This window comes from Haliotis cracherodii, unplaced genomic scaffold, assembly GCF_022045235.1.
Source record: "Haliotis cracherodii isolate W230 unplaced genomic scaffold, xgHalCrac1.p SCAF_14, whole genome shotgun sequence".
Classification (NCBI taxonomy): domain Eukaryota; kingdom Metazoa; phylum Mollusca; class Gastropoda; order Lepetellida; family Haliotidae; genus Haliotis; species Haliotis cracherodii.
The window spans coordinates 21,061,385-21,083,762 of NW_027266269.1; the positions used below are offsets into that span (position 1 = coordinate 21,061,385).

The 22,378-nt window shown below is 40.7% G+C and overlaps 1 protein-coding gene across 2 annotated transcripts in view; it reads left to right on the forward strand.

The window, feature by feature from the left end:
- The first annotated feature begins 7,099 nt into the window (after positions 1–7,099).
- Positions 7,100–22,378, forward strand: part of LOC139461079 (uncharacterized) — a 38,279-nt gene continuing 23,000 nt past the window's right edge. For both annotated transcript variants that reach the window (XM_071242595.1, XM_071242596.1), the window contains exons 1-4: positions 7,100–7,246; positions 19,088–19,269; positions 19,845–19,980; positions 21,664–21,824. In XM_071242595.1, coding sequence (XP_071098696.1) covers positions 19,099–19,269; positions 19,845–19,980; positions 21,664–21,824 — 468 coding nt within the window. In that variant the 5' untranslated portion in view covers positions 7,100–7,246; positions 19,088–19,098. The remainder of the gene's footprint in view (positions 7,247–19,087; positions 19,270–19,844; positions 19,981–21,663; positions 21,825–22,378) is intronic.

The window sequence follows — 22,378 nt, forward strand, 5'->3', positions numbered from 1 at the left end:
CCCAGATGCTTCTCATGTAAGTAGAAAGTTAGGCCAGACACCATATACGGTCGGTATATGGTCTCTGGTTAGGCTTTGATCTATCTCATTGAAATCAGATGTTAGTGCTCGCAGTCGCTACACAAAGTTTGAAAGATCTGAGCACATCCCATTACAGGCCTCGTCTGGCGCTCGATAGTCAAGGTTTGAAATAAGGAGTCGGCTCCGTGTCTGAGTGGGGTATCCATGTCAAAGTGCGGTATGGTATCTCAGTGGGTTAGCACTATAAAACTGTCATTTGCAGGGAATGTAAATCTTGTAAAGGGTTTATCAATATTAAGGAGGGGCGTTGATAGCCTTGTGGTTAAAGCGTTCGCTCGTCACGCCTAATGCACGGGTTCGATTCCCGAAATGGGTAAAATTTCTGGTGTCTCCCGCCTAGGTATTGCTGGAAGATTGCTAAAAGGGGCGACTCACTCACTCACACATTATTGTTAGTATATTTAAAGTAACCGTTCTCCATCAGTCATTTAACTAATTTCGAAAATATTATAAACAGACATCATGCAAACAGTTTCCAGGGGGCACGGGTGGCCCAGTCGTCTAAGGTGCAGAGTTGCGTCCCTTGGGCACGCCAGAAACCTATGATTGAGTTCGAATCCCGGTTCCGATTATTTTTCTAGGTTTGTCAGCATCATACCCGTGCTCGCAGGTTTCACCGAAGTGGTAAACGTCTGAGACCTGCATCACTTCGAGCTTTCCTCACACATTAAGCTGACACGCCCTGATATAACTGGAATAATGTTAAAAGCGGCGTTAAACCCAACTCACTCACTCATGCATTTTCCGCCTACCTTTCAAATGACAGCAATGCACGTGAACGTCATGCATGGATGGCAAGCATGCATTCGCTTCACGCCGCTCAATATTTTAACATTTCACTCACTCACTCACTCACTGTTGTGGGGGTCGGGTAGCCTTGTGGTTAAAGCGTTCTCTCGTCACGCCGAAGACCCGGGTTCGATTCCCGACATGGGTACAATGTGTGAAACCCATTTCTAGTGTCCCCCACCGTGATATTGCTGGAATATTGCTAAAAGCACTCACTCACTGTAGTCATGGGAATGAGCCTTATTTTTATTGAAATATCATCGTTTCTGTTTCAGCTGGCGCGATGAAATGACAGCCAAATCGTGATCCTGTACCACACACATGATACAAAATAAATAAATCTGCAATGCAACAATGTTGTAACTTTTATATTAATCACCATGGCGCCATCCTATTGTTCAACTTCATCAGTGGGCAGTTTGGAACTCAAGTTGTCCTTCCCCAGTCAGGCTCCTCTAGGATTCTAGGGATGGGTAGGTGCCCAGTTCCCCTAGTTGTGATGGGTATATCCCCAGTATCCCTGGTTGTGATAGGAAGGTCCCAAGTACCCCCTAGTTGTGATGGGTAGATCCCCAGCATCCCTGGTTGTGATGGGAAGGTCCCCAGTAACCCCTAGTTGTGATGGGTAGATCCCCAGCATCCCTGGTTGTGATGGGTAGGTCCCCAGCATCCCTGGTTGTGTTAAGAGCCTACCAAAGAGGAGCCAGTGACTTATTGGGTGTCATCCTCCCCAAGTGGCATGAACGCTGCTCATGATTTCAATCACTGGTTTGTCTGGCCCTGCCTCGATTATTTTCAGGCCGCTGTGACGTAGCTGATGATGATGTTTATTGCGTTAAACAATATCCACTCCCTCCAACGCACGGTCACAGATTATATAACAATCCCGTAAAGATCCGGGTCTTCAGCAACCCATGCTTGTCGTAAGAGGCGACTAACGGGATCGGGTTGTCAGGCTCGCTGACTTGGTTGAAGCATTTCATTGTATCCCATTTGTGTGGCTTGATGCCTTTAAGCTATCTTGGTAGGACGCGGCTGGGTATCGAACCACCGACCTTCCGCGCTCCAGGCAGGCGCTCTATCCACTAGACCACGGAGACGGCCGATAACGGGTATAGTCTGCCTTTTCTCCACCTAGATAAACGCAAAAATGGATTGAAGTCAATCCTTGAATAACCAGCCAGTTTTTGTGACAGACAGTCTTTTTAGATGAAATTCTGCGATTACGCCATGGCAGATTTGCAGAAAATGTAACTTTATCGTGGAATTTGCTTTTTGTTATCAATCAATACAATCAGTTTCGTTATTTTCACGCTTTTTGATAGAATTTAGCACTCAAATGATGCCTAGACATTTTACATGCGATTCAAATATACAAAATATGAGTCCTGCAATAAAACAAAACCTGAAATAAATCATTCTCACTTTTAAATATTCTTGCGGTTATGACTACTTAAACTATGTTTACTTCTAACCGTAAATAAATATCGATGACACTGTGACTATGTATTTGCAGTATTTTCTGTCATGTAATGTGTAAATGCAAGAGATTAAAATGAGAAAAAAATGTATTTGTATGAATATTTGAGCCAGAAAACGCAGAATTGTGCAATTTTAGCCTAAGACTTTTGACAATTTTAACGCAGAATTCGTCTGTGATTGGACGGAGAGATTAGCGATGTCTTTGATTGTGACGTCATGGTCATTGTGCACAGATGCAGTGTAATTGTAGTGATATCTCCTAGAATTATCCCAAAAAGCGATATCTCCAGTGGAAGCCAGTTTTTGTGATAAATAGAGGATGTTTCATGTGTCGAGTGAAATATCATGATTCTCTCATCGAGCGATTGGGGAAGGAGATATCACCTGTGTCAGTTTTGGATGACAAATAGGTTTTTACAGCTTCAAGTCTACCTCTTATGGCAGTCGTATTCTTCTCAAAGATTGAATAGGCTCCTATTTTTTAAATACGCAAAGTCATTTGATTTATTCAACCTTCTGTAAACGAGTGCATTTGAACAACAGGGTGATGTGGTGCAAAATAAATGTATATGTTAATTTATGGTCAGTTGATGTGCCTTGAGCAATCTGTCAGCTGCCATCAATCATGAGATGTATTAAAATAAACTGGATTTCACTTTTCCAGGTATTTTCATATACTGTTTTCGTAAATGATAAAAATAAATGTAAATATATGTGGGGAATCGAACCCGTGCCTTTAGCGAACACGTTACTCTCCGGACACAGTTGTTGTTTTGTTTGTTTGTTTGTTGTTTAACGCCGCACTGCGCAATATTCCACCTATATGACGGCGGTCTGTAAATACTCGAATCTGGGCCAGACTATCCAGCGATTGATAACATGAGCATCGATCCACGCAATTGGGGTACGATGACATGCATCAACCAAGTCAGCGAGCCTGACCATTTATTCCGTCAGTCCTACCCGGATCTTCACGGACGAGTATATCTTGTCATAAGTCAATATGCGGATAGTATCGCAAAAAGAACGATAAATTAGTGGATGGTTATACAATTCATGACACTAGTGGCTGAAGGGATGGGTCGAAAAACCCGTAAATGAACCTGTCGTTTCACTGGGAACAAGCGACCGACCAGATCAAGATACCCACTGGGCCAAAAGTCACGTGATGGTCTAATAAAAACACAGAAAATGGCGTCATCGTTTGCGCGTGTGCGAGGTAAATATTGATCATTGTTCAGCGTTAGAAGACCAGGCACCGTCAAGTAACGACACACAGCCGAAAACTTGCAGTATTCACGGACCTTTCAAGTATAATAGGTGAATATTCAACATACAAGACGTTTCAAGATAATATTTGGATTCTATTATTGTTCAGGAAACTTGGTGGATAATTTGTTGAACATATTTTAGAAAAAGTGTCACTTGGTATTTTAAGAATTCAACATGTTATCTTGTACAGTCAAATTTTTGTCTGTAATTTTCAAAACAGATGTATATTTATTAAATGTCCAAACGCCACCCATTGTGTGGGTGGAGTTGGGGAGGTAGGGTCACATGGGACCAACTATTTTGATATTCTGGGAGGGCCTGGATTTTATTGTAAATTTCAATTGTCCCAGAAAATTCTTGAAAAATATGCTTCAGACGGTTGATAAAAGAAAAGAAAATGTCTTCCACCAAAATTACATTGTTGCAAGGTTGTTTTCTTTAAAAAGTATTCAAGTTCATTGGATTAAAAGAAATATCCAGTTTGCAATGGTAGCTGAAAAAATAACTTATCGCCAGCCCCCAACCCCCAGCCCCCACACCACCAAGAGTATCACATGGTTGGTACCTTAGCACAAAAGTCCCAGCAACCTCTACTGGTCGGAAGAGTGACAAAATGGACTGGGTTGTCAGACTTGGTTGATCGGGTTTCATGGTACCCTGATGGTGTGGATCGTTGCTTGTAATGTCAATCACTGGATTGTCTGGTATCGATTATTTAAAGACCATCGTCATATAGCTAGAATATTCCAGAGTGTGGCGTTAAACAACAAACACACCATAAATCCTACCTTTTACTTAACACAGGCATACAGAAAAAATATTGAGAGTTTTCAGAATGTCACAACCCTGTCTGAAGGTCAGTGTTAGGTCACACTTACTTCCCTCGCTATATTGAAAAAATAATTCTTACCACATTTGGGAAATTTTGTTGGCATATCTGCATCCATATTATTGAAAAAAGCCCCACAAATTTTTTTATCAAATTTTCCTCCCCACCTGACTCAACCAAACCCCCCACCTCACATTATTTCATTGTCCCCAAGTACAGACGAAGACTATCACGATGTTTGATTTCTTGCGTCTTTATTTGACCACTCCTGTAGGGATTCCATCCCAACCTATGCTGGTGTAAGAGGTGACGAAATGGATCTGGTGGTCAGGCTTGGTTGATGCATGTCATCATATCCCAATGGATGGGTTGATCGATGCTCCTAGTTGTCAATCACTAAATTGTCTGGTCCAAACTCTTTTATTTACAGATCTTCGTATGGCTGGTTGGTTGGTTTGTTGTTTTACGCAACACTCAGCAATATTCCAGCTATATGACAGCGGTCTGTAAATAATCGAGCCTGGACCAGACAATCCAGTGATTGATATCATGAGCATCTATCCACGTAATTGGAAGCGATGACATGCTTCAACGAAGTCAGCGAGTTTTGACCACCTGATCCCGTTAGTCACCTCTTACGACCTCTAGGAAATGTTATGATACTCTATATACATACTCAAGGCATTCATGAAGACCCGGGTAGAGAACAGGTCTTCAGCAACCCATGCTTGCCGTAAAATGCAACTATGCTTGTCGTAAGAGGTTTCTAACAGGATTGGGTGGTCAGGCTCGCTGACTTGGTTGATGCATGTCATCGTATCCCAATTGTGTAAATGATCTCATGATGTCAATCACTGGATTGTCTCAACTATTCACAGACCGCTATAATATAGCTGGAATATTGCTGAGCGTGGTGTTCAACAACAACAACAACAAACAAACAAACAAACAACATACTCCAGCCAAACATTCATGCTCCATGCAAATCACATCCGTTGACAGTTGATGTATAAAGATGCCAAGAACATATTGTTTAAATTTCATAGTTGAATATAAAAATGAAATGCCACACATTATGGAAAAAAAAATGATAAAAAATCTAATAATTGAATTTTTGTAGACTTATAGTTCCTTGTCCTTTTACACAGTGCAAACAATCACTATCACAATAGAATGGAGATCTAATACACTGGATAATCGAGGATGGTAAACAGTAGGTGAGATGAGGGGAAATTGGGTTTAACGTCGCGTCCAAGATTATTGCACTTATATAGCGACGTGCATGCATGTGTGTGTCTGTGGCTGCTTGTACTAGTCCGGACTGATGCCGATTTATAGTGCTAGCTTACTGAGATACCATGCCGCAGTTTAACATGAATACCCCACTCAGACACGGTATACTGACTCCGAGCCGACCAGTCCTTGTTTTAGCCCCTTAATGTCGAGCGCCAGACAGGGTAACAACAAGTACCATCTTTTATGGTCTTTTGGTATAACGCGGCCGGGGATCGAACCCCGGACCTGCCGCTCTCCGGGCGGACACTCTACCACAAGACCACGGAGGCGGCAAATGGTAAACAGTAGAGCCACACCATTATATAGCCAATCAATATCCGGACCAGGGATGATTGATCTCCAATCTGGCCTCATTTTACCTGTCCTGCAGCCAACTCGTTGCTTAGCACAGGTGACACAACTGGTACTGGCCCCTTTGAAGGCGTCCACAGCATTCTCCTGCACGGTTTTACTGCATCCTATCAACCAACATATCGTGAATGACTGTAAATAGTGTATGTTGCGAGTCCTGTATATAATTTGTGTTGCAAGTCCCGTGCCACAAAAATGCAAAAACTACAATACACCTTCATTGATTGGCTTGTCTGGCCAAAAGTCCTATTGTTGTTATTTGGGGACAGATTGTGCTTGGGTTTGTGGTTAAAATTGATTAATCATTATTTAAAAAAACACCATTTACGAGATCTAAAAAGAATGGTTGTAGGTTAAAAGAAATATATTTAAGGAGAGAAATAAACTTTTTCTTAAAATAACATGAAACAAAAGTAGTTTCTCAAAAGTCTGAGAAAAATGTCACCCTTAAGATTATAATTCACATGTGTGTAATTTTGGATGGGACCCAGAAATTAAATAGATATTGAAATTTAATAAAGTCAGGGGATGGAACTGAAAGTTGCTGACTGCATTAATTTTTAATATGGGTTCTACGTTACAAGTTGTTCATGTGATAAAATATAGCTGTTTTTCAAAGACGTGACATGACACATGACAACTCATATTTCTATTCAATAACTATTCAATAACTAAAACCAAGTTCTTTAAGAACTAGCATGAATGTAGTTATGTTTCAACATCTTCTACACACACACACACACACACACACACACACACACACACTCCTCCTCAGTCAGTACAACCAGTCATTATGTAATCACTTTCTTTCAATTGTCATCACCCTAGTTACTTTAAAAATCTTCACAAATGTATAATTCCATGTTCAATAGCTTTCCTGTGTGTAGAAACAGTTCCTGTCAGGTTTGTAATACAGGGCCCGTCAATCACAAAGTCAGCCAAGCATGCACCTCATATGTCTCGAGCCCCGCCATGTCTTCAGCGACACGCTCCACTGACCTGACACAATAATACGCTAGGTAAGAGGACCCATTTGCTCGCACCCATTTACGACTACAGGTGTCGACTACAGGTGACGCTGGCGTGGAATCTACCAGAGCAGCTACCCTTTACACAGCAACCATCATCTTTGTGGGAGAAGACGAGGTACGTAGATATTAGGAAATGGTGTCACTCAACAAATATCTAACTAGTCATTCAGTGAGGCCGGTGTTGTGGCATGGTGTTGTAGCTTCTGAGTATGTGGGCAATCAGGACGTTGACTGTTGTTCAAGTGTTGTTTACTGTTGTTCAAGTGTTGTTGACTGTTGTTCAAGTGTTGTTGACTGTTGTTCAAGTGTTGTTGACTGTTGTTCAAGTGTTGTTGACCGTGGTGTTCATCTGTTGTTCCTATGCCAAGGCTGTTGTGCCTTCAAGGATATTTCTGATCAGTTTGTGTTTTCTTTGTCTAGATTGTGTTTTAAGCTTGTGTTAGTTCAGATTTATACTGAAAGGTGTAGGGGATTCATTTTGAAATTAAGTATGTCGATCACAGGATGTCTGACTTCAGTGTTTCATGTTCTTAGTTTCTGGGTGGGGTGGGGGGCCTTGTTTCAACTAGACCAGTATGGGGGATTGGGTACTGAGGACTCTACCTTTATGCTGGTTATTTCAATGTACATGTGTATTTCAAAAACACAAAGGTTATATACTTTTGTTCCTATCCCTCTGATCCTCTTTGAAAGGGGATTCCATGAAGACGCCACCGCACTCTGCATCCACAGACACGACTGTTTAGAAATCAGTTTTATTCATGCACCATGCTCAGGTCATCTTACTCTGTGTGCCTAGATCAGAAGCTATAAACGGAATATTTGTGTCATTCTTTTCAAACACTTGGTGTGTAACAACTCTAGTCTTGCATGGTGTATAGCTAATGGTAACATCAGTCACTACTATGAACAGATTAATGTAGCTTTTGTTTTCCACAGGAGGTGCTTCCCTCCCACTGCTTTCCACCCTTTGAAGCTTAAAGTCAGGTTATATGCTGAACAAAACAATTAGGGATCTTGAATATTTTGGGGGATATTATTTTTGTTGTGAACTCTGCGCCTCCCCAAATGTTTATGAATCCAGACTTGTTTGGTCATGTTGTTCAGTATGTAAACAACATAACTGAATCATTTGGTGATGTGTGTCACCAAAAATAACAAATATTTGAGTTCTAGTATATGTTTCATTGCTCAAACCATTTCAAGAAGCAGTGCACACCCCCACACCCTTAACACACACACACACACACACACACACACACACACACACACACCTCAAAACAACATCCATTCTACTGCTCGAGAATTGGAAATGGGTTTCATTTACTGGACCTATGTGGAGTATCGAAGCGACCCCCCAATCCTTGGATAATAATTCAATATATTGGAGTTCTAGCATATTCTAGTGCCTCAAATAATTTCAAGAAGCTGTCCACCCCACCCCCCTGTCTCTCTCATTCATAAAACTTGTATCAATGACCAGAAGCGCATATATTTATATGAACAGCATTGACTATCCAATGCCAATATGGACGTATCAAGTGCGAATATACACGTATCCAGTGCCAATATGGACGTATCCAGTGCCAATATACACGTATCCAGTGCCAATATACACGTATCCAGTGCCATTATACACGTATCCAGTGCCAATATACACGTATCCAGTGCCAATATACACGTATCCAGTGCCAATATGGACGTATCCAGTGCCAATATACACGTATCCAGTGCCAATATACACGTATCCAGTGCCAATATGGACGTATCCAGTGCCAATATACACGTATCCAGTGCCAATATACACGTATCCAGTGCCAATATACACGTATCCAGTGTCAATATGGACGTATCCAGTGCCAATATACACGTATCCAGTGCCAATATACACATATCCAGTGCCAATATACACGTATCCAGTGCCAATATACACGTATCCAGTGCCAATATACACATATCCAGTGCCAATATACACGTATCCAGTGCCAATATGGACATGTGTGATGTAGGCAAGTGGCACAAGTGTACACCATGGTTGTGCACACATCAAACATAATTGCCACGCTCAAGGCATTATTTTTTATAAACCGTATATGACCGCAGATAAGCCGACCCGGTAGATAAGCCGAGGTGTTAACTTGACCATTGAAATACGAAAGATATGACCCGCAGATAAGTTGAACTAGGAAGTGAAAGGAAAAAAACACTACGAAGTCGGAGTGCAAGACATGTGTTGGTACTCGCAGATATTCAAAAATATAAGATGAAAAACGTTGTAATTATATTGAAAAAGTCATAATTATTTCTAATAACGATTTAAGAAACCAGTCATCCACTTTCAAAATGTAGGAAGCTGTTTCTCTTGTTTTTTTGTAATCTCATAATGATCGTTATATGTTGCCATCAACAACGAAGCGCCATTTTGTAAATCGGTGTATATAGAATTATTCACCCGTAGCGTGAGATGATCAGGGTCTAAAAAGCCAGAAATTCAACTACCCCTGAGGATAACTTTAAACAATTTCTTCACAGAGCTGGAATTGGAGTTGAGAATTTGCATGAATGTAATCTCGTTTCAACATCTTTCACCCCACCTACAGACACAGGATATAATTGGTCTGAAGCAACCCATGCTTGTCGTAAGAGGCGACCAACAGAATGAGATGATCAGGCTTGGTGACTTGGTTGAGGCATATCATTATGTCCCAATTGTGTAGATTGATGCTCATGATATCACCTGACTCGATTATTTATAGACCTCTGTCATATACCTGGAATATTGCTATAGTTCACTGTGAAACAACAAAGTCGCAAGTTAGAAATTAACCAGAAATGTTTATTGGCCTAAATAGTGATAACGTATCACACCCTTTAAATGCTACCAACTTTTTTTTAAAGGCCAGAAGTTCTACCCCATCAAGAATTTTACTATCCCTAAGGTTTGTCAAATTGACATTGGCTAGCAACATGGTGCAGAGTACTATGTTTGTTAGCAGTGCTGAGAAATCAAATTCCTCTGTGTGCCCACAAGGTTTTCATTTACCTTTAATCATGGATCCCCTACAATCCCCATGGGGATTCCTGGTTAGAATGGGTCCCCAGCAACCTATGCTGATCAATACAAGGTGACTGAATAGATCGGGTCCGCAAACTTGGTTGGTTAGTAGCAAGCACTGGATTGTCTGGTCCAGACTCGCTTACTTACAGACCGCTGTCATATAGCTGGAATATTGCTTAGCGGGCTGTTAAACAACAAACAACAAGCAGCAAACAAACAACATGGTGTGGGAATAGGCAGTATCTTCAGCTGGCCCTGGCGTCTTCGCCAGCAATGCTGTCACTACTAGAGCAGCTTATGTCTCCCACAGAAAGCCCAGGGTCTCATAAACAACAAACACACAATAAAACTTGGTGTTTAACTGAATATTTGACAAAATTTCAGATTTGTGAACTTGTCATGCCTGCATGGGCAGTTTGATGATGGAACAGGTGTCTTGACGAGGCAGGTGGCAGGTGAAGCAATCGTACCTGTGTTATTAGTTATAATAATTACCCAATTAATCATCTTAATCATCCATGATGAAATGCTGACAGACGTCTGAATGCTCAGTGGATTTGAAATATTTACCTAATAGAATATTACATTTTGTAAATTATTTTTTGGCTATCACGGATGTATACTAAGAATTATTTAGTTATTAAACTAAAGGCCCAAAACATTAGTATAATGTTTCTGGGTCCTGTTCCACAAAGTGATCATAGTGCTACAATGGTCTAAGTCTTCGTTGGGGGCACGGGTGGCCCAGTCGTCTAAGGCGCCGCGATTCGGCCAAAAAGGATGATATGATGAAGGTTTTTTGGCTGTTTTTTTGTGCATTTTTTTTTTTAAGACAAGTTCATTTGCACGACATTAAGAAACTTCATATTCTGAAGGAAAGGCAGTGTTGTCTCAGTTATTAAAATTCCCTATTCGCAACAATTCATAACCGCTCAGTCGAGTGATGTCCAAACTGCACTCAAGAAACCCCAAAGGCCTTATCATCCTCCACACACACACAGAACCTGCAGACATGAGAGAAGTTGTACATCATGTACAGTTTGTAGGTTCGTTATGGGGAAAGCAGGTTAGTGTTAATTAACTGCCCTTGCTAAAAAGTCTGCGTGTGGAGTCCAGAACCATAATACTTTTTTTTCCCTCAGTAATGTTACACCCCTCTCCACTCCTCTCCACTCAAATCCACTCCACTCAAATCCACTCCACTCAAATCCACTCCACTCCACTCCACTCCACTCCACTCCACTCCACTCCACCCGCTCCACTCCACTCCACTCCACTCCACTCCACTCCACTCCTGTCAGGCTCCCAGTGTGACGGTTACAGGTTCATCGTCCCAGACTCTGATATGACCCTGTGTCAAGAACTGGAACATGAGACATTCAAAAGATCTTGAGTCACAGCTGCTGACCTCCAAGACAATGAAATCTTCATGATGTAAGTTTATACACAGGTGCAAAATCTGGAATGTGTGTTGGAATTAGCTCCCTATAAGTTACAAGATCAGGTATCTTAGCTTTTTAATTATATTTGAACTTCAGTTTTTGTGTTTTGTTTGATTGTTTTTAAAACAAGTCATGGATGATGTATTAAATGTTCTGCTCCTCTGTGCACGTATAGTGAGAGATAAAAAAAGAATGTCAGGTCGGTATCCCTGGATCGTAAATGGGAGGCAGTGTTAGGAAGAAGGGCCATACTTTGACATCTCATATATTTGCAATGTTCCCAGTCTGGAAAGAACTTCGGGCTTTCTGTCCACATTAAGCAGACATGCCGTAATATACCGTATTCGACGTCATAAGCGCCCGGGGCGCTCTCAAAATTAGAAATATGGGGCTCTTATTAGAATATTATTTTGGTGGAAAAAAACATAGTTGAAAGATAAATTTCTTGTTTATGCTGACAGCCTGAAATGTTTATGTACGACAGATATGTTTTTCCAGATTTTAATTGCCCATAAATAAGGGTGCATATAACACATGTGTGTGTATTATACCGAATAAATAAGTCTTGTGTACATTGATCAATCGGAAGGGATGCAAATTGGGCTTGTTCACTAGCAAATATATCAGCAAATATTGCCGTGGGCGCATATTACGTCGAATACGGTAACCGGAATACTGTTAAAAACGGCATTAAACCCAACTCACTCACTCATTTTAGAAAGAGCTATTAATGTACCGGGTATTGGTTTAAATCGATGATCACTAGATGAGTAAGTGAGTGAGTTGGGTTTAACGTCACTTTTAACAGTATTCCAGTTATATCAAGGCATGTCAGCTTAATGTGGGAGGAAAGCCCAAAGTGATGCAGGTCTCAGACGTTTACCACTTCAGTGAAACCCACGAGCACGGTATGGTGCTGACAAACCTAGAAACATAATCGGGGCAAACCGGAATTCGAACCCACAATCATAGTTTTCTGGTGTGCCCAAGGGACGCAACACTGCACAGCGAATCGTGGCACCTTAGACGACTGGGCCACCCGTGCACCCCGTGCCCCCTGTTCACTACGTGATACCACTCAACATTGGATAGGGATACTGGGATATGAGAGGACAACAACTTGTTGAATTGTGTTTTATTAACTTGCAATAAAGATAACTTGGCCCCAAGCAACCTATGCTGGTCGTAAGAGGCGACCAAATGTATCGGGTGGGTGGTCAGACTCGGTGACTTGGTTGATTGAGTGTCATTGTAGCCCGACGTGGATTGTTGCTTTCAATATCAATCACTGGATTGTCCAGTCCAGATTCATTTATATCAGGCCATGGGCATGTAGCTGGAATATTGAGTGTGTCTCAATTAACAGCAAACAAACATTACAATCCTCACATAGACATTGGGAATATCCCTGTCAAAAGTTGAACAGTATATTGCAACACTGGCAATGCCCCATTTTAGGTGAGACATTATCACGAGACATTATCACGAGGCATTTAAACATCCCCCCAGGTGGGTATTTGGTAATTCTATGAGCTCAGCCGGTTATTTGGACTGTCCCTATTCAGTCAGGGGTTGAGCAGGTGACATGGGAGAATGGGTAGAGTTTCACATCTCTTTCTGACTCAACAAAAATTCACAAAGGGATCAACAATTTCATTGTCTGTGGGGAGCCTGGAATATTTCTTATAGACAGTATTATTTACAATCCTGGCTTCATATCCATGATTACCCAGTGTATTAGATCACCATACTATTATGAGAAATACCTGGCTTCACTACCACAGCTACATTTCTGTAGTACCGTTGCCACCCACTCTCCCCCCCCCCCAGAGTTCCTTGCGATCAGCCTGGTACCTCTGCCACAGGCCAGAGAGATTTGATGATTGTGATTTAAGTAATCAAGTAATTTTCAAATTCATGGTCAAATCAATTTTTGATAGGAATAATCAGACATGTCATTCTATTTAAATATTCACTTGACAAAGACCCCACTTTAGTACATCCTTTGTATCTCCAGGTGAACCTCTGTATCCATTTCTGTGATTCTAGTCATCTCATTAAAATCAGATCTTTGTTCTCGCTTCCGCTAAACAAAGATCTGAGGACATCCCATTATGGCTCACATCAGGCGGACATTGCGCGAACTTTGACCGACCAATGGAATGACCAATCAGAAGGCAGCTTCCTCACGCTTTTCAAATTGGCGGCTTCGCTTCGAAACATATTTTGACAAATTCTCAATTACAAATTTGAAACGTGAACAAAAAAACATTCTGGAATGGTCTAGATTGTAAGGATTCAGTCGTTAAACCCGTAACTATCGTTTGGAATACACCATGTTAAAGTTTTCGAGATTGCATGACTAGAAATTACATTCCGACTGTCACTTTCAAAATCTGGTAAGCGACGCACTGATTGGTTGGATGAAAGGTCATTCTGACGTGACCCCTAATGGGATGTCTTCAGATCTTTGTTTAGCGGTAGCGAGAACTAAGGTCTGATTTTAATGAGATTGGTGATTCTAGCAATCTCAAATTACCTGCCCTTGATTTCCATTAGCCAATTTGATTTGCTACATTGCTCAGATTAACGGACCAATCAGAATGCGAGTTACAAACCAGTCTCAATATCAACAACATGGCAGCCAATCCCATTGATTACGATGGAGATTGCAAGAAATTCAACAATGAAAAACTGACTGACACACTAAAGGGAGCCCTTCGAAAACCTTTTTGATAGAAATGATGTCTTCATGTCCATTTAATCTCGCAGTGGCTTTGGTCTCCAGGCAATAGGAGTTACCTCCCTTACCCATTTCGTTTTTCCTCATCTCCACGTTTGGTAGGTTAGTAAAATGTTAATGGAAGTCATGGGAATGGATCCAGTAGTAAGTGTAGGTTTACCGCCCTGTTTGTTGTTTTACGCCGCACTCAGCAATATTCCAGCTATATGACGGCAATCTGTCAATAATCGACTCTCACCAGACAATCCAGTGATTGATGTCATGAGCATTGATCCACGCAATTGGGATCGATGACAAGCATCAATCAAGTCAGCAAGCTTGACCACCCGATCCTGTTAGTTGCCTCTTACGACAAGCATAGTCGCCTCTTATGACAAGCATAGTCTCCTCTTACGACAAGCATATTCGCCCTTTTACGACAAGCATAGTCGCCGTACCGAAATGTAACCCCAGAAGTTTGAGAAGATGCTTTTGATTGTGATATTCCTATCTCTCTGTGATACATCAAACTGATTCTCATAATATGTCCAGTGTATATTTGTATAGAATGACATTTCAATTTATCCCTATCAAAGTTGAGGAATATATTATGTCAAGTGTATATTTGTATAGAATGACATTTCCATTTATCCCTATCAAAAGTTGAGGAGTATATTATGAGAATCTTTTTTGAATGTCATGGAGAAATAAATACCCTATCAATAGTGGATTAAAGTACTCATGGAAATGAAAAAAAAAATGTTTTGCTGGATTTAATAATCGACACAAAGCATTACGTAGATGTAAATACGAAATAACAAAACAACTAGAAAAATACTAGTCTGGATTTGCTAGTTTTATCTCAGTGCTCAATACAAAATGTACTTTACAGGAGGTAATTTGTATGCACTTTTCAACATTCAAAAATAAAACTAAGTCCAAATTGACATGACAGAAACAGGCTATAGGCATTATGCAAATTAGCCCGGAAAAAAAGTTATCCTAACAACAATAAAAATAACAGCTATGTTTATGTACATAATAATAATGACATGTAAGTTGTTGTTTGAGAAGGGAATGTGTTACTTTTATGTTCTGATATTTTGACGATGATTCACTATCCCACAATGCCACTCACAAATCACTAACCACTGACAAATCACATGCACGTGGGTTTCAAGCACCTGTTTTCACCTGTCTTCAAGGTGTCATAGTCATGGACATTCACCTTGATCTACTAACACCTGGTTATGCTCAGTTTCACAATAGTCTGTTTTGTTCATATTTTTACACACTTTTACGTGTAAAAAGACAAAAAAAACTTTGATACACTGTATTTGTGCCAAGGCCCTATTAGTACTAATTGAATTGTTTGAATATTTATATATTTTGTATATTAACTGCATTTATTTAAAATCTGAGCTCGAAAAAAACAGTTTTTTTTCATTTCCGTGAGTACTTTAGTATAATTATTCATGGCTAATTTGTCAAATGAATTAAGTATAACTAAAAGCAGATGTATAATTCTATTATATCACATTTGAAACAGGATATATTGAATGTTGAAATAGGCTTTAGTTATATATTGATCATGGTATTATATTTCTACTTACTGCACGATATTAAATTATTAATGCAATATCTAATACAAACAATGAGGGTTGCTTGACGATAAAGTCAATTTCAGTTGAAGCAGGTACATAATTCTATTATATTCCATTGGTAGCAAGTATTGATATACTGTCATATCCACTGGCTGTGAATATTGAAATAGACTTTTGTAATAAATACCAATGGGTTGTAAAGGATTATAAATACTATCAAGTCCGTTGCATACTCTCTTTTGTGTGGCTCTACTTGTTCTGCTTTGCTTTGACACTAAAGCCAACAATGTGTTGGGGGTTCAAACACTGGCTCTGAAAGCTGCAACAATTGTTACACAGTGTGTTGTCCACATTGACTTCAGCAATGTTCTACATTTACATCAGGTGTTGTTAAACTAGACAGGCTCTATTCACAGACCTAAATTGTGACTTGCTGGTTGAGATATTACCATATTATACAAGGTGTTATATCACGGTGACCAGTTTTGTCGAATTGGACTTTTTTATGAAGAGGTGAGATGTGGTGTACATCTATTGACGTGGAACAGGGTTCGTACAGTTGAGATTTAGATGACAATTTATAGAAAATTAATAGAAAATTTATTTTTATACGGCCCAGTATTTAATTTTGGGTGATACTGTTATCAGCTGGTATTTCCACTGACTGTTATTATTTCAATTTAGGATTATAACTCCATATGTTAAATATTTTTCTCAAACCATATACAGGAATTTATAAATAGGATACCAAACTAATGATTTTGATTTTCAGGGAAAGCGTTTGGGACTGGATGTTTGTTAAGTTGCATTTTGGGGCCCCATATATCCATAAATCGTGTCACTTTTTTTGCCATTTACATTAAATTTGTATACAGACTAATGTCAGAAATGAGATACCTCCAAAAAATATATTGATGTTTCAATGGGAAACTTTCATGAACTATTTTCATGAAGTGATGTTTCTTTTGTGGTTCAGTAAATAACCCATTCGTAATGTAGTCTTTGTCTGCAGTTCAGTATATAACCTATTGGTAATGTGGCCTTTGTCTGCAGTTCAGTATATAACCTATTGGTAATGTAGTCTTTGTCTACAGTTCAGTATATGACCTATTGGTAATGTGGCCTTTGTCTGCAGTTCAGTATATAACCTATTGGTAATGTAGTCTTTGTCTACAGTTCAGTATATGACCTATTGGTAATGTGGCCTTTGTCTGCAGTTCAGTATATAACCTATTGGTAATGTAGTCTTTGTCTACAGTTCAGTATATGACCTATTGGTAATGTGGCCTTTGTCTGCAGTTCAGTATATAACCTATTGGTAATGTAGTCTTTGTCTGCAGTTCAGTATATAACCTATTGGTAATGTGGCCTTAGTCTGCAGTTCAATATATAACCTATTTTTAATGTTGCCTATGTGTCACCATGGAAACAAGTTTAATTTGCTTGGACTTATGGTGGGATATATTCCAAGAAGCAGGGGAATATTTCATTATTTGCTCACATATCGATGTAGTGTTGAAGTGATGCTGACATGTTTACTTTTGTTCGTTGCCATGGAAACAAATTGGACATGGAATCATTTGAAGATGGAATCTGTTTCACAAGGCCCTCAATTATCTCCATCCTTACATGGTGTATACCCTGGACTCTCATGAAAATCTAACTGTGGTTAGAGGCCTTATCCTTACACTCTTCACTCTTCTGTCCAAATCAGACCCGTGAAGATTCCGGGGTAGAATAGGTCTTCAGCAACCCATGCTTGCCGTAACAGGTAACTATGCTTGTCGTAAATGGCGACAAACGGGATCAGGTGGTCAGGCTCACTGACTTGGTTGATACATGCCATCGATCCCAATTGTGTGGGTCGATGCTCATGATGTCAATCACTGGATTGTCTGGTCCAGACTTGATTATTTTACAGACCGCCGTCATATACCTGGAATATTGCTGAGTGCTGCGTTAAACAATAGACAAACAAACAAACTGTCCAAGTCAGTCTCTGTCAAATTCTGATTTCGGTGAACATCGAACTTTTTCTCCGGTCCCCTCTGTTCCCCTACTAAATTGTCATTTCTCAAACTGACCTACAACTCTCTAATTCGGACTTTTTACACTTCAGACTTCCTGACAACCAATTTACTATGAAAAGAAGCTGTCCGAATCAGACTGGACCAGAATGAATGTTCTGTTACTTTGAAATAAGCTCAGTCATTGTCGGCTAAAACAACAGTGCTAATCCTGCATGTAAGCCTATTGATCTTAACACAGTTTCAAATTGCAGGTTCAGAATTTGACTTGATTATGACCATTGGTTTGTCCTCATAATGTATTCCGCTTGTCTATGACTTGGATCACTTCCTCCCACACTAAGCTGACAGACCGATGTGACTGATGTATTGTTCACTCACTCCCTCACTCTGTGTGGCAAAGTACTTGATCCACTTGACCAGTCGCTCACTCACTCACTCTGTGTGGCAAAGTACTTGATCCACTTGACCAGTCACTCACTCACTCACTCTGTGTGGCAAAGTACTTGATCCACTTGACCAGTCACTCACGCACTCACTCTGTGTGGCGAGGTACTTGATCCACTTGACCAGTCACTCACTCACTCACTCTGTGTGGCAAAGTACTTGATCCACTTGACCAGTCGCTCACTCACTCACTCTGTGTGGCAAAGTACTTGATCCACTTGACCAGTCGCTCACTCACTCACTCTGTGTGGCAAAGTACTTGATCCACTTGACCAGTCGCTCACTCACTCACCGTGGCGAAGAACTTGATCCACTTGACCAGTCGCTCACTCACTCATCGTGGCGAAGAACTTTATCCACTTGACCAGTCACTCACTCACTTACTCTGTGTGGCGAAGAACTTGATCTACTTGACCAGTCACTCACTCACTCATTGTGGCGAAGAACTTGATCTACTTGACCAGTCGCTCACTCACTCATCGTGGCGAAGAACTTGATCCACTTGATCAGTCGCTCACTCACTCTGTGTGGCGAAGAACTTGATCCACTTGACCAGTCACTCACTCACTCACTCACTCACTCTGTGTGGTGAAGAACTTGATCTACTTGACCACTCACTCACTCACTCACTCACTCACTCACTCATATCATTGCAGGATCTCATGGGATGATGACTTCATCGCTAAAGATGCTACGAATGGTGGTGGTGCTCTCCCTTGTTGCCATGGCAACTGGCGAGTTTACCTTCACCTGCAACCAATCCCGATCAGCGATTGGTCCCAATATGCCCGAACTGCCCCAGCAATATGAAATGAGAGTGGAGGCCAACATTATACAGGTGAGACATAAATAGTGGTTAGGGAAGATGTTTCACTAATTCTTATAAAGTCATGTAAAAATTAAGGACAAATAATTGGTAAGTAATGTTTTTCTGGTGATATATCAGCAACAGTAAAATAAAGTTAACTGCCTTTTAGTGTGTCATTCTGAGTTGACACTGCCTAAGGTTAGTTATTTTGTTATGATTGATCCTTACTGAAATGACATCCTGGAAGACTAAGGGGGCATTGGTGGCCCAGTCGTCTAAGGCGCCACGATTCGCTGTGCAGAGTTGCGTCCCTTGGGCACACCAGAAACCTATGATTGTGGGTTCGAATCCCAGTTCGCCCAAATTATGTTTCTAGGTTTGTCAGCACCATACCCGTGCTTGTTGGTTTCACCGAAGTGGTAAACGTCTTAGATCTGCATCACTTCGGGATTTCCTCCCACATTAAGCAGACACGCCGTGATATAACTGAAATAATGTTAAAAGCGGTGTTAAATCAACTCACTCACTCACTCACTCACTCAACTACACATAAGTAGTTGTACCCGTTATAGCACAAAGTAGCTTATATTGTTTTGATATTTCAGTCTCAGGAAACGATTGAGGTCTTGGAGAGTTATGACTTCCCTGGAAAAGAGGTTGCACTGACAATGATTAGAAATGGCCAGATCACCAAAAGTATTCACAACTTCAAAACACAGGAGCGATATGACATTCTAGCAAGTAAGTGTTTGTTTGTTATTGTTTAACACTGCACTCAGCAATATTCCAGCTATATGACGGCGGTCTGTAAATAATCAAGCCATTTTGTAAGATAAGCGAAAACTATGCAGGTAAGATAAATTTGTCAAATCATGAAGAAGGCCAATTTTAGATTTTCCTCTGTGCATGGTGTTGGTTTGTTGCTTAACGCCACACTCAGCAATATTCCAGCTTTGTGACGGTGATCTGTAAAAAATTCAGTCTGGACCTGACAATCCAGTGATTGATAGTATCAGCAACAGTCCACATTGCTGTGCTAATATAACATACAATATACCCAGCTACCGAGTCTGACCACCCTATTATCAATTAAGTCACCTCTTAGAACCAGCTTAGGTGGCTGGGGACGACATTCTTACCCATATTCCCCACATGGCCTACATGTGGATGTACGTTCTTCTGCATTAGAAGTTCTCTTAGAGTTAAGATTCGTAATAAGCAGACCCGTGAAGATCCGGGGTAGAATAGGTCTTCAGCAACCCATGCTTGCCATTAGTGGTGACTTTGCTCATTGTAAGAGGCGACTAACGGGATCGGGTGGTCAGACTAGCTGACTTGGTTGATGCATGTCATCGTATCCCAAGTGTGTAAGTCGATGGTTATGATGTGAATTGAAGGACTGCCTGGTCCAGACTCGATTACAGATCGCTGTCATATAGCTGGGACGGGTACTCAGGTCGAGTGGGTCCAGAGTAGGACCCAGGTACCAACAGGACTACCCGGACCTGTTGTTAGTCTCATGATATAATGTTTAATGACAAAAATTATCTAAAACTCTATGGTTACACTACAAGTCACTAATGTTCCCATTTCCTTTTGACAACGCACCCTTTCCTTCTGATTGTATATGTTTGAATAAAGATAAAACTTCATGCAGTAAACTTCAGTGTATGCATGACCGGATTGTTTTACACGTGTATCTAAATACATTTTGGAATAATGTTAAAAGCGGTGTTAAACCAAACTCACTCACTCACTCACTCACTCACTCACTCACTCACTCACTCACTCACTCACTCACTCACTCACTCACTCACTCACTCACTCACTCCTGGAAGGCTGGCCTAATACCCTGGACAAGACCTGGAAAAGTCTTGAAAGTTGTCAGGCTAATAGTAGATGAATCCTCTGTGGGTACAAGTCTGTGTGACACACATTTTAATATCGCCTGCCATGATATTGTGTGACCCGTGAAGATTCCGGGGTAGAATAGGTCTTCAGCAACCCATACTTGCTGTAAAAGGCGACTATGCTTGTCGTAAAAGGCGACTAACGGGATCGGGTGGTCAGGCTCGCTGACTTGGTTGATACATGTCATCAATCCCAATTGCATGGATCGATGTTCATCACTGGATTGTCTGGTCCAGACTCGATTATTTACAGATCACCGTCATATAGCTGGAATATTGCTGAGTGCGGCGTTAAACAACAAACAAACAAAACAAATACATTTTACCTGGGCTACAGTCAAACTTTTCCAAATCGGACAGTTTGTACCTATCTCTAAATATCTACAACGTGTACCCGGGTAGGGTCGGGTAGTAGGGTGGTGGGTTGCTAAAGACTAGTTATAACCCTGATCTTCACAGGTCGACGAGTCTCTAAGACTCAGACATGAATCCTTATCTTTATTTTGTGTTAAAGACGAGACATGCAACACAACCAGCATCAACAGCGACAGCGACAACTACAACATCTTTGGCTTCACAGCACAAGGGACAGATGGAAAGATTCAAATGGCTTCAGTGTCGGATGTTTTCAAGTTTGCGAAAAAATACAATGTGTCGTATGTCGGTGAAACTATGGTGAGTTGAGAAGAACTGGGTCTGCATGGATGGTTCGTGTACAGTTACTTCCAGTCTTGCCATTTTCACTACTAGGCTAAAAATATAATAGTTTTGGTCCTCAGGCACCGCCCGCATCATCATAAAGTTCACCACACGATTCTTTGTATTTCTATATATTTTTTTAAAATAAATAAATCCTTAAACATTCCAAGTCCAACAGTAGTCAGATGCTGTTTTCCAGTATTCTACTCATCAAGGAATACATTTATGTAGGGAGGCCCTTTCACTATTGTTTATTTGGTTACATACTAGTTTGAACAACCCCACCCCCCCCCCCCCCAAAAAAAAAAAGAAATGACACCACACTATATTTTCAAAAAACATTGCCTGAGAACCAATTCTTCAGTTCTTTTAAGCCCTATGTGAGGGCACAAGTTGCTTAGTTGTCTAACAATTTGCTGAGCAGAGTTCTGTCCCTTAGGTATGACAGGAACCTATGATCAAGGGCTCTGATTATGTTTCTAGGTTTGACAACATCATACCCATGTTCGTGGGTTTCACCAAAGTGGTAA